Raw genomic sequence first — 18,303 nt, 5'->3', positions numbered from 1 at the left:
GAAAAAAAAAAAAAAAAAGGAGATGGAGATAAAAAGAAAGGGAGGGAAAGGAGTCTTTACTATGTTAAGCAGTTCTCTGCTGATGCCTCTGCACTCTGTGGATGTGCCACAGCCCCACAAAAATAACAGGAGTTAAGGGGAGGAGAATGTTTCAGGGACTGTAAAACTAAAGAGCAGCAGTAGCTGAAATTAAGGGAGGACTCGCCTTTAGTTCACCATCTTTTCTCATTTACAGTTCAAAATACTGACTATTAATGTATTTAAATGTATTTACTAGCACTGGCTTTGTGAGTGCCTTGCAAAGCCTGCCCCACCTGACTGCAGAGCACCCTGGCTTTCAGCATCATTCCCCACTAATGCCACACTCCCAGTTAAATTACATTTGGGCAAAGGTAGAATGTGTTCCCCAAAATGGACAGACAGACTCTGCTCTGCCACTCTGGACAGCCAGCAGAACCACTGGCAAGAGGAGGGAGTTCTACTCAGAGCCACCTTTCCTACCCAGTTTACAGCACTTAACAAAATGGAGAATAATCTCTCTTTGGAAGGAGAGAAAATAAAGAGTTGTGATTTTTTTTTTTAATGAGTTATACACCGCAAAAATCATAATGAAGAATAAGGATTTACTGTAAATAAGGATTTATGTAAAGCCACTGTAAAGAGTGGCTCAGAGTTTCCCTACATGTTCAAAATGATATGAGTATTCTGTTAGCTATTAGAAGTCTCTCTAAAAGCTGCCTTTCTAAAAAACCTTTTGTCTTCAAAACTTGGTATTAATTTTTAAACCTGAAGAAAGAACACAGACGTGATTAATTAATCTCTTAATTCATCAGAATCCCTCTGATTTAATAATCAAAAGAATTGCTTAAAAAGAAGCCATTGCAATTGTAAAGTGCCAAGTGTTCAGTGAATATGCTGATACCAAAACCTGAGTAATATGGTTCGATGAGCAACCCAGACCTTCTGCCAACTTACTCAGGGTGAGAATATGGAAATTTAAACAAATTTAAAAGCACTACACAGCTTTAAGCTGTCAACAGATTTTACCCTGAATAGTTTTTAAACCAAACCAAACCCACAGGCAGCTGTGCCTGACTCAGGTTTACTGGCAGCCAATTAACATTTTACTAATTCCAGAAAGAATGATCACCTTCCCGACTGCTGTTGCATTTACCAGGCTGGAAACCTTTCCCCAGTGCTTCAGTGCAGGCATCCCTCCCTGGCTCTGGGCAGGGATGCTGCAGCAGGTGAGCAGGAGGATGCTGAGGAGCTCAGCCAGCACTTCCAAGCACCCACTGGAAGGTGGAGTGCACACTGATGGTGAGCACAGCAGGGTGGAGGAGGCCAGAAACACCAAGCTCCCTCAGGTGCTTGTCAGAAATTAGTTTGCAGTGAGCAAGCAAGCTAAAGGTTAATGAAATGCAATCTGAGGAAATAAAACAAGGACGCTGATGATTTGCCACAAGGCCCTGGAGCTGGCCATGCTGGCTGGAGCCCTTTCCCCACAGAAAGGGGATGCTACTGGAGTTAGGAGAGCAGAGTGGCACAAGGCTGATTCTGTCCTGGTAGGGGTGAACGTGTCCTGGTGGGCACCATCACCTCACTCCAAGCTGGGAACAGAGTCCCCACTGTGCTCCATCCAGCAAGGAGCTGGAGGGCTTGCAAGGAAGGAAACAGATATGGAAACTGGGCAATAAAAGCTGACATAACATAAGGTCACACACTGGGCACTGATTTGGGTTTCACTTGGAGGGAGCAGCAAAGTCCCCAGTGCAGTGACAGCAGAGACCTTGGTGAGGGGCTGCAGCCACCCACGCACCTCAAACACAGTCCTGGAAACCTCAGCCCAATGTCTCAACTTCAGAACAGACCCCTCACAACAAGAAAACCAATCTAAACCAATGGGAGAATCCAAATGAGCACCTGTGGTGGCACAGGAATCTCTCCAGTCAGATCTATCCCTATGCTTTGCTTTGTGGCAGGCAATACATTGTTTAGGCTTGAAGTCAAAATCAGCAGCGTAAGGACAGGGTGCATGTTCTTGGTTTGGTCTTTCTTTTTTTTTTTTTTCCTTTAAAGGGCAACTGATTTTTTTTCATGTATAAACTTTCAACGTCAAATTTTTGCCATCACTATGGATTTTTGTAAGGGAACAATATTTACAAAAAAGGGATCATCATCCCCTAGGCTTCAGATACAGCAATTAGAACTGTGAAATTATTTTTTCTAATCCAGGGGTTCAGGTAAACTCCTAGTGTGACTTCATTGAATGCAGATTCCAGATCCAAACACAATTTTTTTTTCTACTAGTACCTAATCAGGGTATCTTAAAATATATAAAAGAAGTAATAGAATTTTAAAAGAAGTTGAAAGGGGGAAAAAGAACCAACAACACACAAACCAACAAAAAGCACAAAAAATGCATTGGAGAATACTGTTTCACCAATTTGTTCACAAAGTTTGAGAAACACATAAATAATTAAGGAATTTCCCCCTGTAGTGTGAGAGCCATTTAAGGACATAAATTCAAGAATATCTGTACACAACTTGCTGTCAGACCAGTCACATGTGGTGGGTAGAAAAACGATCTGGTATTTGGAATCACTTTTACAGCCAGTGTGTTAAGGCAACAGCCTTAGGAAAATATGAATGCAATGCAAGACTAAACCAAACAAAATGGCTCACGTAATTCACAGCTAAGACTCTGCCAGCACTTTACCAGGTGAATGAAATTAGCAACCTGACAATTAGCAAGAGCAATAAATCCCCATAAAAAGCAAGCAGAAAGGAATTTTCAAGTGCATGAACACAAATTTTTGGCTTCATACACTTGCTGTTGTTACCAATGTACCCATTTCTCTATGGGATATAAAACTCAACTTGGTATGAAAACAAATCACTGAAAGTCTTGGCAGATTAGTAAACGTCAGATCAAATTAAACCTTCTCCTAGACTATGCAGGGGCTGTACAAATTTATCAGAGTCTTTGCTCTCTTGACATGAATAGGTCAGAAGAGCCCAGAGACAAAAGGCAGCAAGATCAGAAGACTGAAAATGCACATTTTGGAAGGGCACTTATTGCCAGGCTTTGTTTTACCATTACACTCATTCACAGGGAAACAGTTTTGGAGGTGGAGATAGGAAGATAGGAAGCAGCAAGAGACAGCAGCTTTATCTTCTCAAAGGCTCCCTCTGGAAGACAGGAGCTGGGCAGCCCACCTTTCAGGCTTGAAGGTTTCAAGCTGTGGCATGCAAAACATAGCAGGGATTGTAATCTCTCTTTTCTGCAATGATCTGAGAGTGTTTTACAGCAGGGACACGTCCCTCAAGCTTTGCTGTCAGAAGATTCTGCAGAGGGAACGTAAAGCCTCTGGGCTGCAGCACTGCTACTTCAAGACAGAAAAGGAGAAGGAAAAACGGAAAAAGAAAGAAACATTCTGCCTTAAAAAGCACCTGATTAGGATGGATGATGAGCTAACCCAAAGTTTGCCCTGCCATCAGACAAGCGCAGAACCCAGGAGAGCTGCCAGCAGTGCTGGAAGCAGCAGAGAGCCCAGGGATCCTCACAGGGAAACCAGCCCATGCCCTCCTCAGGTGCTTTTGTCACCGACGGGCTGTGACAAAGCTGCTGCTGGAAAGAGCACTGAGCACACAGCAAGTGATAGCAGTCAGTATTTCTAGGCTGGGGTAATGCTTACCAAAGTGAGCAGCACGCCTAGTAGTAAGATTTGGATGTGAAAATACGTCAACCCCTTCTGCCTGGCGAAGAAAAACAACTTGGCTGCTGCATTCCTGCCCGGGCAAGGGGCAGGCAGGGCAGCAGCAGCTCTCACACAGCTCAGCAGCTCCCACACAGCTCAGACCCTTCCCTCTCCCAGACCCCTGCATCCCACCTGTCCTGCTGCAGCTCAGCACCTTCCAGCACCTGCGAGTGTTCCAGGAGGATTTACAGCCCTTACTCAGCTGTGGCACCTCTTGGGCATGTCCCTCCTCTCCCCAGAGCTGGGCCCATTGCTGGCACTGCCCTGGCCCCTCAGTCCCAGGGATGCTGCCCCACAGGCTCACCTCACGAGCATTTTCTGCCTTTAGGAGCACTCCTCTTTAAATGCCAACCAATCCTTTCCCCATCAGCCACCTGGGAATCATTTCCATTGCCCACAAGATGACTTGGGGGGGACCGACATTTATCACCAGCCCTCCAAAGCAGAGAACAAATTCTCCAGCCACCTCCACCTTGGACCCTTGGTGATGTCCAGGACGTGCAGGCACAAGGCAGGAACACAGAACAGGTCATGGCTGAGCTCTCTCAGCTCTCTGGGCCCCTGCTTAGCTCTGGGAAACACAAGTTTTCCCAATTTCATGAGCCTTACCCAATGCCCATGGGCAGGCTGGTCCCTGCCTCAGCTCCTGCAGCAAGCAACAGGAGGCTGTGGATTTAAGGAATTCACTGAAGGCACATCCAGAGCAAGCCTTGCTGGGATATATGTGCCATGAGAGCCCTTCAGACAGGGACTTCCTCCACTTACATCACATTGTATCAGAAGTTAACGACTCCCAATTATATTAAGTGCTTTTTAAAGTCATGGAACAATTAGTTCCAAAAAGCAAGGAAGTATCAGCAACTTGATTTCTCATTAAGAAGACAAAATAATAACTAGTGACTTGCTACAGATACCAGAGCACACACTGTTTACAGAAACAATTGTGTTTCTGTACGGCAGGATCATCTTGTGCTTTTTATTTAAGGAACACAATGGTAAAGAGCACAGAACCATTACAGCACGGAAAGCAGCCATGCTTGGAGGGCTGCTTTGCCTTTTCAAAGGGAAACCAGGAGCACAATGATGTTTTATTGTTGTTCTTTCGGAATACACAAGTGAACAATATATTGCATAAAAACAATTCCTTGTAAACAACTTGAACCGTAAAAGCAAACAATACCTCAAGTAATAAAAGGAGTTTATATCCTGAAAGATCAATTATTATTTTGGCTTGTTGATATGAAACAGAATAAACTATTTATTAGAGCTCAAATCATTTAGGAACTATAACCACAATGATATATAAGTAAAGATCATGGCAAGGGACCAGAACTGTAACATAAATATTTAGGCTTTCAATGCTGCAAAGAACACACACAAGTTCTTAGCTACACCAGGACAGGATCAGAGCACCGCCCTTTCTGGCAGCCACCTAACAACATCCAGGGCAAGAATTGTACTGTTTTCAGAGAAGTAAGAAATAGAGGAGTATTTTTTTTTAAGGAAAAAAAAAAACAAAAACAAACAAACAAAAAAAACCAAACAAAACAAAACAAGCACAAAAAAACCCAAACAAACAAAAAACCAACAAAAAAAAAAAAAAAAAAAAAACCCCAAAAAAAAAAAAAAAAAAAAAAAAAAAACCCAAAAAAAAAAAAAAAAAAAAAAAAAAAAAAAAAAAAAAAAAAAACCAAAAAAACCCCAAAAAAAAAAAAAAAAAAAAAAAAAAAAAACAAAAAAAACCCCCCAAAAAACTAACAGATTTTTTGGATAAAACTTGCAGGTTGTAAACCTAATTTCCAAAAATATAAGCAGAAGCCAAAGCTGACAATGGCACTGAGCATGCAGACATGGGCCAAGCTGTGCCCTGACAGCCCACAGAGCAGGAATTTCCTCAGAAACAAACTCAATCACCCCAGCTCTCAACATGGCTCCAAAGGATGGGGAGAAGGAGCAAACAAAGAGCTGCAGCAGCTGCCTGGGGGATGCACCTTCAGAAACTCTTCCCAGTCTCACTCACTCTTACTCAAGCCTCTTCCTTGTATCTTAGGGAGAAGACAAAACCTGCCCAGGCTCAGCGCAAGCAGAGCTCAGCATTCCTTACCTGCTGCCTTCTGTGGCTGCCCTGCTGAGTTTTGGGATCCCCAGGCAGAGACTGATGAGCTGCTGTAGAGGGTGCGGCCTCTGCTTCATACCTGGGACACTGAGCATGCTCCCACCTCCTCCCTGGCCAGGTTTCAGGGGAAAAAAATCTTCCCTGAAAGCAGATTAGGGATGTCCCAGCCATGGATGAGCTTTACCCAGGATCCCTTTCAAAGCATTTAAAATCCAAGGGGGATAAAGCAATGAGCAAAGTGCACACAGCCTTAGCTTGTTTTAGCAATTAACTCTAAATCAGAGTTTGTCCATTTTATGGACAAAAAGTCATTTAGTGCAAAACTCAGGACAGCTGGGTCCCATTTCAGGTGCTGACAAAACATACCTGCACGTTTGGTTGTGCCTCAGCTTCACATCTATAAGGAGCAGCTGTGAGGTCCTGGTTTATTCCTTCTTTTGCTTGCCTTCCCTGTAGCCCATTTGAATAATGTACAGCCTTTTACAAGGCATTTTTACAATACCTAAGACAACAGCACCTTGACCTCTATTAGAGCTGCTAAATAGTATCATGTTGCTTGCATCACTGTAAACCCAGAACTTAGGCAAATTAGGAACAGTTCTCAAGTGACTGCCAAAAAAAGTCTCCTCTAGTATCCAAACAGTGCCAGCAATAGAACCAAAGCTGCTGGAGCCGAGATGTGAAACCTTACAGATCAGAAAGGAAAACAGGCAGAAGGATGAAAAAGGCAGGCTGCTTCCCCACAGCTGGAAGTGCACATTTGATTCAGGGACTGCTGCTTCCCTGGAGCTGGAGGCTGCCAGAAATCTTGCATCAGAATCTGATCTAGTTTCCACCCAGCCTCCTTATGTCAGCCTCACTCCAGCACACGAGCCCACAGGTGGCTGAGCAGCCTCTGCCCTCCCAGTTGGAGGGATCTCTGTGCCCAGTGCACAGCAAGATCCCCACAACACGGCCATGTTGCACCTCAGGTGAAAATCCTAAACCAGCCAACTTCTCATAAATGTGCTATCCATGCAAGACACCGATGCCAAACTGGCCAGACGGCTGGGATGGGGACCAGGGCTCCCCTGAGTGCCTGTGCAGTGCCTGACATCCCCCCCAGCCAGCTGGGCCTGAGCTGGCATGCTGATGTGCATGTCCAGCCACAGAAATGCCCATTTTTAGCATATCTGCCTTGTAAATTATATATTTTTAGCATATCTGCCATTTCCCCAGGTCTTCCCAACCTGTAAATATGCCCTTTTAATTGAGCTGGATCTCAGGGGGAGCAGAAGCAGCTCAGTCACACTGAAAGCAGAGGACTCAAGTCCAGTCCCTGGGTACTGGTAGCACAGAAGTACAGACAGAAGCTGTCAGCATGAGCACAGCTAACACAGGTGTGATCCTGCCCTCTTCTTTCTCCAGGTCTCTCCTGGTGCTCACAGGAGCTGTGGTGTGAGACTGGTTCACTTCACTCTGAAATTTAGCACAGGTTGAACTACCTGAGAAGGCAAGAGGAGGATGGAGTGGTGCAGGTGTGGGTTAACCCTGAGCTACACAGCTTCCCCAGGGTCACTGTCACCACAGAGCACAGCTGGGAAATTTTGTTGAGCATGGGGGATATGCTGACACCAGGAAAGGACCTGGCAGCCTCATGCTTTACCATGAAGCAGGGAGAGCTCAGTGTCCAGCTCACAAAATCATAAATTCAAATATATTCAGCTGAAACTGGGTCTTCCTGTACAAACACCCAGCAAAGCAGCCTGAGAGGCCACACCAGCCACCCTCAGCATGGCTTTGGCCTCCTCCTGCACAAGGACTTGCGTTTGGGACCTCAAGACACCCAACTGGACAGTCACATGTCACCAGAGACAGGAAAATGAGAACCTCCAAACACCCCGAACAGCAGAGGTGCACAGCACACCTCCACTTGCAGCTCTGACATCAACAGCTTGCCAAGAGCAAAATCCATGTTTCCCTGAAGAAGCTACTTGCACTTCTCCAGCATTTTGCCTTTTAAAGTCAATCAGTGCAAAGAACGAAGTTTTATCAAGTGCAGCAGAAAATAAACTTCAAAATATAATCGTGGGCACTTGTAGCAGGAGCTTTCAAACAGCCAGGCTGTTCAGCACGCCACACTGCTGCAACCTCCCTGGTCCCAATACACTCAGTTCTGAGCAAATACAGCACTGAACTTGTCCCTAACGACTTCAATGCTGCCAGCACTGACGATTTTCACACATATCTGATGGTTTTCCTAAAAAAACTCAGCTCCTGGAGTCATGCGATAAAGAAGAAACATGCACTTTTATTAAGGAAAAGGCTTTCAGACCATCTTTTTGCCCAGGAAACAAGAAAAAATGAACCTTTACATTACAAAACTGAGAAAATCCTAGAGCAAAGAACCCTTCAACAGTTACTGTTGCTTTAAATCTCAGGGGGAGTGGGCACTAAGTAAGCTAAATGCTTTTTTTTTTTCTTTTTGAGCTTATCTTACAAATTACATGAACATCTAAGTTGTTTGCTTGTTTTTTGCTTTTTTTCCCCAGAAATTTATGCTGTGAGTAATTTGGAGCAGTGAATAAATTCAAGGAAATTATGTGCTTTTTACCACTCCTTCAGCAATATGAAGAAAGGTGACATGAGCAGAACAAACTCCCAATTATACCTTTAGTTCCTCCTGTCACTACAGAGTGCTCTATCTTTCAAATAATAAAATTAAAAACTAAATACAACCTGGAGAGCTCTAAAGGCACAGACGAAAGGCTTACACATTCCACTGTAAGATCTGCTCCCCCAAACCCTACAGATCCCCCAATTTTTGAGATTAAACTGCCAGTGAAAGCCAACACAGCATAGCCTGGTGGCACCTGTCAACTCTGAGCCACTCCAGGAAGAGAAGTGCTACTAAAATTAAGGAATACTAATAAAAAACAAACCCCTATGCCCCTCTCTATCAGATTTTTACACCACACCTCTAGCAGGTCCCTCAAGACAGAAACCTGAGATGTGCTCTGATGGACACGGGTCATTCCCATGGCACCAGAGAGGGTCACAGAGGGTCTCTTGTCCCCATCGAGGATGGCTTTGGTGTGGGGAAAGGGAGATGTGGCATGGCAGCACTGCCAGGAAGGAGTCCCAGCACAGGGGATCCCCAGGCCAGCCCACTCCATGGCTGGTGCTGAGCCTGTGTGGTTGTAAGAGGTTTTTTGGAAGCCAGAGGGGCCAGTTCTGCCCATGCTCCAAGCAGGTGCAGCCTGAGTGAAGCCAGCGCCACTCCCATGGGGCTGTGCTGGGCTCAGACCACGGCTGACACCCGTTTGCTGTTCTCCCACCCATTTCCTGGGCATCACATGGGAGCAGAATCCTGTCCATAGCTCAGCTTGAACTTGCCATCCTCCTACCCTGCTTGACCTGAGACCCCCGAGCCCCAGGGAAACGGGGTCAGCAGCAGCTCTTCCCTCCTCCGTGGCTGATTCACTCAGTGGCTGCAGGCAGGGAAGGACCCAAGCTCCTCCACCATCTCCTGATCCACATTTGAACTACCTCCAACGCTGCAGGACACTCTGGGAGAGGCAGTTTGGAGACCAGCTCCTTCTCCTTCTCCTGCTGCTCCCCTGGGCGCCAGCAGCGCCGAGCCACCGCTCCCCGAGTTTGCCGCTCCCCGAGTTTGCCGCTCCTCCAGCCACAGCCGATCCTCCCCACAGCAGAATGTGGCTCCCAGCGCTCCGTGTCCTCCGAGCGCTCCGTGTCCTCACATCCACTCCTCACCCAGCTCATTACGATGCTCCTTCCCACTGCCCCTCCTCGCTCTCAAGCTCCACAAGCACTAATGGGCTCCTTGGCAAATCCGCCGCGCATTCCGCCGAGCGCAGCGGGCTCCGAACGCTCCCATTTTCATACGGACAGAAAAAAAGCAAGTTTTATTCTAAGTAGAAGTGGCAGCTTCTAATTTAAGACTATAGCATTTGACCGCTAGGCACAACAAAAGCTACCTATTGCCCACGTATATGGCCAGTCTGCTCTAATGCCATCTCAACAGGCAATTGCAAATAAAGGCGACCAATTCTGAACCCACTGACCATTTTTGACTGTGGGGCTCACTCCCCAGCAGCCCAGATGTATTTTTTTTATGGGTGAACTTCCGCTCACTCCATTAATGCCATCAACCAGTTGCTGGGAGCAAGAATTGCATTAAATTATTTTATCTGCAGCCAGACTGCCTGTGGGTGCATGGGTGAGGGAGCAGGCAGAGGGGAGGCAGTCAGCGGCCAGAATCCCATGTGATCCCAAACAGGGTTTCCCAGCTGCTTTTTTGAAGTGCCTGCAGTCTCCCTTATATATGTGCACATGTATTGATACATGCATTTACATGTGCAGGTTGAAATCTTGCACAAGTGTCTTGCATGCATGTCACCAGCCCCACACACAATGGTCACAACTGGTGGGGTCCCACAAGCACCGAGGGCACTGCTGCTCTGCTCCCCAAGCAGGATCAGGACCTGCTGCACCCCACATTCCCCTGTTTCCCTGCTGAAATGTATGAGGTCAGAGCCTCACGTTCCCAGGCACTGGAACCCAGGCTGAACCAGCACAATTTCACTCCATCAGGAAACCTCCCCACCACACAGCTCCAGACCATGATGAACACAGCTTGATCTGCTTTATTTTCCAACCTGCTGAATTACTAGAATATGTTTAGCTGTTATACACACACCCCAGATCCATAATTCCACCCTCAGCAGCTGTTTCATTTGCTGTGGTACTTTCAACAGATGTTACAGCTCCTTAAAAAGGTGAAACAGTTGAGACTTCCAAAACTGAGGCTGGGAGGGAGTGAAGCAGAGCCCAACCAACCCCTGCATCCAGCGGCATCCAGGCCCAGAGAATCAGCCATGGATGCACCGATACACATGCTACAGAGCCACATCACAGCCTAGAGCAGTTTAAGGAACTTTCAAGTGTTGCCATAGTGGCATTAAAAAGCTGACAGCTTCCTGGGAGACAAGCAGCAGAGGCTGGGACTCAGTGTTTAAAGGATGATTAAATGTAAGTGACTTAAATTATACATTCCCGTTCTGGAACTGACACCACTTAAAACACACCATCTATTCCCCATTTCCTCTGACACTGATTACTACCCACTAAAAGATGAGCATTCTCTTACAAGCAGTGAAGTAACAAACGAGGGATTTATGAATTGGAGATAATTAAAAGGTTTTGCATTACAAATAGAGTAAAACATTTACATTCCGTGGGCCACCTGAGAACACTTAAAGAGTCAAAATGGACATTTTTTTACCTGAAAATCTGCCTGCTCTCTATCAAGGCTGCTAATTGAGGCACAGGAATCCTGAAGCTATTTTACAGTAGATTCACAATCAAACATTTGCTGAGCTTCTGGACTACCTGAGAGAGACTTGAGACACACTGTTAATTCTCCCACACAGAGCTCTGTGAGCTGAAGCTCCATTAAGCTGACACAAATAAATTGTCTGCTTCTCCTTGATAAATCCACAGAGTGACTTGAAAGCCGTTACCATTCAGATTTCCCAGGCACAGAGCTGAAGGAATTTCTTGGCTGGCAATGATGGCACTTTACCAGGAGCAAGAAGAAGAAACACAAGGGATTCACCCAAGGCCATGAGGGCATGGAGATTCTCTTTCCCATCCACCAGGGCACCCACAGCCCCTCTCAGAGGCCAGTGTGGTCAGCCCCTATTGGTCCAAACTTATGATCTTGAGCAGAATGCTCAAGTCTCCACCCCAGTGATAAAGCACGTGAAGGGATTAACACCTCCACTGTGATGGCAGGTGCTGGAATTGCACATGAGCATCTCAGTAACTTCAAAAAAGGTCTTTTTAACAGGATTTTTTCCCCCTTACTGAAATCTGCAAGCCAGAAAATGCAGTATTGATCTCACTGCCTGGTAGAAATAGGAGAAGAGACTAATTGAGCACAGAGATCTCAGGGAAGGAATCTCCAAGGAATCTTTTGATTTGAACAAGGACCCTTACAAAATGCCAGAAAGAAGAAAGGTAAAACAAAGAAAGAAAGAAAAAAAAAAAGGCTAATCCTGGATCTTCCCTGACAGCTTTCTATTTCCTGCACTCACAGGAGTGCTGAAGACTCAGAACAGAAGAGGTTCCAGGATACTGGGAGCGTGAGATGGGGGAGAGGATCGGCAACGCGGACGGCAGCAAACACAAACAGTGACTCACGACACACAGCACACAAACAACACTGCAAGAGGCTTTGCAATTATAATTCAAACCAAAATAAACAAGAATGACAGTCCACTACGAGGAAAAGGAGGATGACAGTGATGGGAGGGGGGTGTGGGGACTCCATCACCTTCACATCTGTTGCTCTCTCAGCATCCCAAATGAGCAGCTCCAGAATGAAACAGAGAAGGGAAGATATATGGGACAGCAGCAGCTTCTTGTGATCTACATCCCTGCTTGAAGTTTTCATGACTGCACTGAGAGCAGAATTTATATCCCAAAGCCATGCAATAGCCTACTACACTGCTACTGGTTTTGACCCCTGGCCCCTGAAACCAACTCTAGCAATAGAAATAAAAAGTCCAGCTTGGAAGGGTAATGAGTGAAATAGACCCTGTGTAGTGGGTGGATAGACAGAGGGTAACAGAGGGGGAGAAATCACACCATCAGCAAGAGGCACTGCTTTAACTGCTCTGCAAATCCTCCAGGCAAGCAGATTCACAATTTCTTTTGCTCTCTCTTCATTACCTCCTCGTAAGAAACTCTTCTCCAGTCTGCACCTTGAATATTTTTTTTTCAGGCAAATCAAGGTATTTTTCTCCAGTGGCAACTAAGAGCTAATGATCATCCTTTTTACAGAAATCTTTTATGCATCAGAAAATGTGTTGTTTGCACTCAGACTTATATTTCCAAATACAGCTCCTTCAGTATTCCCTCTCCAGCCTCATTTGCTGAGCCTCCCACCTCTGTGGTCCATCTCCAGACTTCCCACCGTGACCATTCTCCTGCCCTGAAATGCTCAGCTCCCCTTGGTGCAGCAGGAAGTTTTCCTCATAATTATACCTAGAATAATTTCACCAAGTCCAGCTGATGTGAATATTGGATGATATCTTCTGTATTTGACAAAGTCTGTGCATATCATCACCATTACAGTTTTGGGAGGATTGAAGCAGAGGAAGCACAGAGCACGTTCACCTCTTCTAACCCTTCATCTCTCCAGCCTTGTTCTGCTCCTCTGTGTCTTTTCTCACACATTCCACCTTTCTTTGCAAAAACTTCACCCAATTTAGAAGGTTTCAAGTAAATAGTTTTTCCACTAGAGGGCACAAAGACAATTTCTCCTAAATGGAAACTGATGTTAGAAGGATTAATAAAATAATTACTAACATCTCTTCAAAGGCATCTCAAACGTCAATAAATGAACACTCAATAAATTAAGATGTAGTTCCAGCTCCCCAGGTACTACACCACCACAAAATGTCTCACAGAGACTGAAAACCTAAAAATCCCAAAGTGATGCTACTCTAACAAGATTTCCTATATCACACTAAGCACTTTATCCTGTGATTTCTATGCCTCCCCACTATTTCTCAGCAGGCACAAACCACAACATTAACGCAGCAATGGAAATAGAAGACCCATCCTAGTATTTTCTAAGCTGAATTTAACCAAACTTAGCATCAAATCAATGAACTTTTTAATGTTTTGGTTTCCTAGCTCAAAAGAAGTTTTATACCAGCACTTCTGTTTGCAGATACTTTTGGGTCACGGTAAGTCACTTCCCAACCTGTCTTGGGTAAATTAAAGAGATTTTGGCCTTTAGCAATCTTCTATTCAACCGGCTTTTTCAGCTTTAAGCCTTGTCTTGTAAACTTGCTGTAGGTTTTATCTATGCCCATAAGACACTTCACCAGCTCCTCAATAAGGAATGGTGTAAAAACACAAACTCCATAGGAAAGCAATCAAGTCAAGCACTCGGTTACACAAACGAGTGGGACACCAATAATTCCAGAGCATTGGGTTGAGAGCACTGTGGCTCTCAAGGCCCATCAGCCTCCCCAGCCCCAGAACAATCCCAGGCAGAGCACACCTTGCCCAGACCCACCTTGCAGGCTCCCGTGATCCCTGTGATCCCTGCATCCCACGCTGCCGAGGCGACGCGCGAGTGCCCGGTACCCCACCCGCGTGCGGGTGTCCACACGCAGCCCCACGCTCCCCTCCATGGCCAGCTGTCCCCCGAGGTGCTCCCACTGCTCCAGCCCAGGGCAGGGAGCTTTGCTCTCTGCCTGTGGATTCCCACTGCCGAGAGGGTTTGGCTGGAGACTTTTGCTAATGGGAGAAGAGAGACAATAGCGATGCGCAGGTGCTTCCTCCCATTTAAAGTGTTTACTTGTGCAGCCCAGCGCGTGACGCTGGTGAGGATCAGATCTGCATGCTGCTTTGCAGAGTTCAAAAGGTAGCACGTAACAAAAGGAACCCTGAAATACTGCTTATTAAATTAAAGTGGGGTTTTTTTTTCCCCTTTCTTTTTAAACTCTGCTTCCTTTGCCAATGCCAAGTAAGAGGGTTTTTCCAAGCATACAATAACAGCGGTTTCAAATGGGAAATGATACACACCGTATCAAAACAAAACACCAATTCTAACACAAAAGCAAAGGGTTTATCAGTGTATCTCCACTGCCTAGGCAGCAGGCTCCTATGGCATGGCAAAGACAATTTCATCAGCCAGCAGAGAAGGCCAAACTCGAGCTCTGTGCATGGTGTGAGAAAAATTAAAAAGTCCAAGAGGGAAGCAAGGGTATAGCTAAGCCACAACTGCAAGCTAAGGAAAACATCAGTCCAAGAGAGCAACAAAGGCGTATTTGTTTTATGAGATAAAACAAGCAATTCAACTATATTCCACAGTAAATCATTTGGCTTAGGACTGCAACAGGGACAAAAAAAAAAAAACAAAAAACCCAAGAAGGGAGCATCTGAATCTAATTTTGTTATTCTAAGTTTACATTACATGAATCAAGATCCTTACTAGAGAGGCCAGGCACTCAAATCCATGCTTGGATCTTGTACATAGGAAGTATCAGATGTACTGAATCTCTTACAGTTCCCTCTAGTCAGTGAAGGCCCAAAGATACTCAGCACTTAACAGCAAAATAATAATAAAAGCAATAACAATAATAAAAAATGTCAAGGCACTTTTTCTAGTATTGAAATTAAATCCAGCTTCATAGATAACCATTTGTGAATATTTCAGTCTTCCCAAAAGTACCACCTCTATGGTTTGAGAAGTTTCCAATAAAGTATCATCGTATTTAAGATTCTGCAACCAGAGACTGCACCTGATTTTCACACAAAACTACATGTCAAAATGCCAGAAATGCTGAAAACAATGCCACACACATTCCCATTCAACATCATTCTCTTAATGTCAAAATAAACACAACTGAATCCTTTTGTCTGAGGGCCGTATTATTTAATCCTCTACTCGTGGTTATTTCAGATGTGCTTCCATTGACTTTCCTTCTTGGTTCAAACAGACTGAGTGGGATTTGCACTTCCATCTTCTGAGATCTGGTGGGATGATTGCTCAGAGAGTGTCAGATCATCAGTGAAGCTAGAAATGACAATTTAAATCCCTCTCTCCGCTGCTCAATCATAGGCATATGCCAGGAGATAAGTGGCAAGTGCTGCTTTCATTGATGCCAGTGACAGAGAAATGCAATGGCTTAAAATTAGCAGGTTAACAATTTTACAGCTGCTTTTGTGCAGCTCAGCAATCCCGTGTCCAGCTTACCAGACTCTTCTCCTTGAAGTCACATGAGGACATGGGCAGAGGTGTGCTAAGAGCAGCTGCAGCAACACATGAACTCAGCTATTGACTAACAAGTTTGGATCAAACCCGTTCTACCTGTGCTGGAACAGTCTGTCAGCACACTCAGCCCCCACTCACCTCCCTCATCTCCAACAGCACTGCCAAACACCGTGGGCTCCATAACCTCAAACCACCTTGTCTGTTCTGCACACCAACCTCTGCCAAGCAAAGGCCAAACCAGCACCTACAGTCAGCTCCAAGTTATCAACAAAAGCGAGGGCAAGGCACTGTGGGCGGTGTGTTTGCAGGGATGAACTCAAATCCAGGGTAACTGCTAGGAAATCCCTGCCCCAAATCGCTCAGCATAACCATGAGCAACCCAGCCTGCTCCACCACACCTTCCACCAGGCCTGCAGAGACCACGGACCCTGTGAGGTGGCAGGCACGAAGACAGCACTCCTGTGTCTCTTTTATTGTCAGCTTTAGTCTCTAGTCTTGCTGGACACCAACAATGCATATATTTTATTTTTGTGGCTTTCATTCCACTGCTCCTTGCAGTTCCTGAAGCGAAACAAGATGCCATTTATTTAGAGGAGATCCACCTGAAAAACAATTTAATGCACGTTCCCTGAAAGAATATCAGAACATAAACAGGTGAAAGTAACTTCATTTACCAGTGGAGGCTTATGGATGCTCAGAGGCAGAGATTTATTACACACTGCCTTGGGCAAGAGGAAGGACAGTGAGAGGGGAGATGCATTTCTGGCTGTAGAGCATCATAAATGCCAAACTCCAAATGACTCTTGACAAGATCTATTGCTTATACTCTCTCTGAAGCTGCATGAAGGGGCTGGCCAGGGATTCAAACCACTACTGAGGACCCCCAACATCCTCCAGGACAAGGATGCAAGTGAAGGGCTTGGTTCCACAGGACAGAAGGCTACAGGAAAGCTGCCCTCTCCCAGGGCTGCTGCTGGGCACCATGTGCTGCTGCATCCAGTCCTGCATGGTTCAGTGGGAAAATGGGATTAGGTGGGATAAACTGGGGAGAACATTAAGAAGGGACAGCCTTTCCAAAGTGCTTAGTATGACAGAAGAGGACAAATAATACAAATTACAAATAATAACTAAAAGCAAACACATCTGTGGGGAAACACTTCCGCAAAATCCTGAGTTTTTTGTTTGTTTGTTTTAAATGGCTGAGAATAGAAGAAATAATTCACCCCCAGAGGACTGCAGCCTGAAAGAGCTGAATCCTGCAAGCAGCAACTCACAGAAGCTGGAAGCCAACACAGCTGCAATTAGCAAAAAGAACAAATGAAAGGTTTTCATTGTGGCCAATGGGGCTTTTGAGCAGAACAGCAATAACATGATGTTCAAAACTTTGTTGCATGACTTTTATGATTCCTCCCAGCAGCATGCAACAAAACATACCTGAGCTGTAATCAATTTCTTACAGCCTTATATAAACATTACAGGAATTTTGTCCTCTGTAATATTTCTTGCTCTCAAGGCTGCAGTAAATAAATCAGTTACAACCCTGCTGCCACTGTCTCCTATCTCACTGTCACAAGTCACTGCCTTTATTTATTTTAAGCTACCAGTCTAACCACTTCCAGCTTCAACAAACATTTTAAATGTAACCTGTAGCTAAACTCCAGGCAAAATGAAGCATTCTACATTCAAAGGGAAGGAGTGGAAAAACCATTTTCCACTGTTATCACTACCTTCCTTTGATCTCCGATCCCTCTCCAGCCATCAGGGAAGGGAATTCCAGTAGCAAATCTCTCAAACAATGACTCGGAGAGATTTGGGACTGGAAAGCTGTGGACACATTGGCTGTGAACACTGGCCCTTGCATGTGGTTGGCAAGTCCCTTCTCCAGCACCACCCCAGTGCCTGAGGACAGTTCTGGTTACTTCTCATGGAGGCAGGAGAGGACCAGAAAGGGCAGGAGTGGCACATGCCAATAACCATCCACCTTTTGAAGGGACAGACCTTCTAGAAGGTGAGTTCCTCCCTTCAGCCTGCCCTCAGACCCTGCCCAAAGCACCTCATGGAGCAGATCCCCGTGTAACCAACACATTGGGTCCAAGTTTTAGGGATGTCTGAGAGGGGAATTTCCTGGGCTCACCACAGGGTCAGGACTTGAGGCAAAACCTGACCTGGCCCACAGCCATTCAGAGAGCTCTGTATCACTTAGGCTCTGAACTGCCTTGCTTCAGGGCTTCATTTTGTCCATGAAGAAAGGCCAGAGGTTGTCAGAACATCTGTCCTCCCATTCCACAGGTCTGTCTCAAGCAGCAGTAATTGCTTCAGGAAGAATCCCAGAAGAGGACAAGTGCATGGCAGTACTTCCACAAGGAGTACTCCACCAGAGAGGCTGTGCCTCAAGGACCAGCACAGCCAGAAATGTTATCTTGGAATAGCCCTGGCTGGCTTTCTCCAGATCATTCTCTCCCTCTGTTTCACCCAGTGAATGGCAAATTCACCCCATCACTATGATAAAGCACCAGGAAGGGTGGAGAATGGGGGGAGAAGAGACACCTGAGCCAGCTTCAAGGGTTTTGCATCCTTTGAGCACTTCACTCATACATAATTGAAAGGGCTGTATGTCTGGACTACAAGAA

The 18,303-nt window shown here is 45.5% G+C and overlaps 1 protein-coding gene across 29 annotated transcripts in view; it reads right to left on the bottom strand.

The window, feature by feature from the left end:
* Window positions 1-18,303, bottom strand: part of MAGI1 (membrane associated guanylate kinase, WW and PDZ domain containing 1) — a 336,557-nt gene that overhangs the window by 277,030 nt on the left and 41,224 nt on the right. Inside the window, exon 1 of one of the 29 annotated variants that reach the window (XM_041464761.1) lies at window positions 13,970-14,174. The exons of 27 other annotated variants lie outside the window; for them this stretch is intronic. In XM_041464761.1, the coding sequence (XP_041320695.1) occupies window positions 13,970-14,087 (118 nt within the window). In that variant the 5' untranslated portion in view covers window positions 14,088-14,174. Of the gene's footprint in view, window positions 1-4,233; window positions 4,337-13,969; window positions 14,175-18,303 lie in introns of those variants that run through there. One more of the 29 variants, XM_041464793.1, reaches the window with a different exon arrangement.

The sequence above is a fragment of the Pyrgilauda ruficollis genome, unplaced genomic scaffold (genome assembly GCF_017590135.1).
Source record: "Pyrgilauda ruficollis isolate IOZ18807 unplaced genomic scaffold, ASM1759013v1 scaffold10, whole genome shotgun sequence".
Lineage (NCBI taxonomy): Eukaryota > Metazoa > Chordata > Aves > Passeriformes > Passeridae > Pyrgilauda > Pyrgilauda ruficollis.
This window is presented reverse-complemented; position numbering and strand designations above follow the sequence as displayed.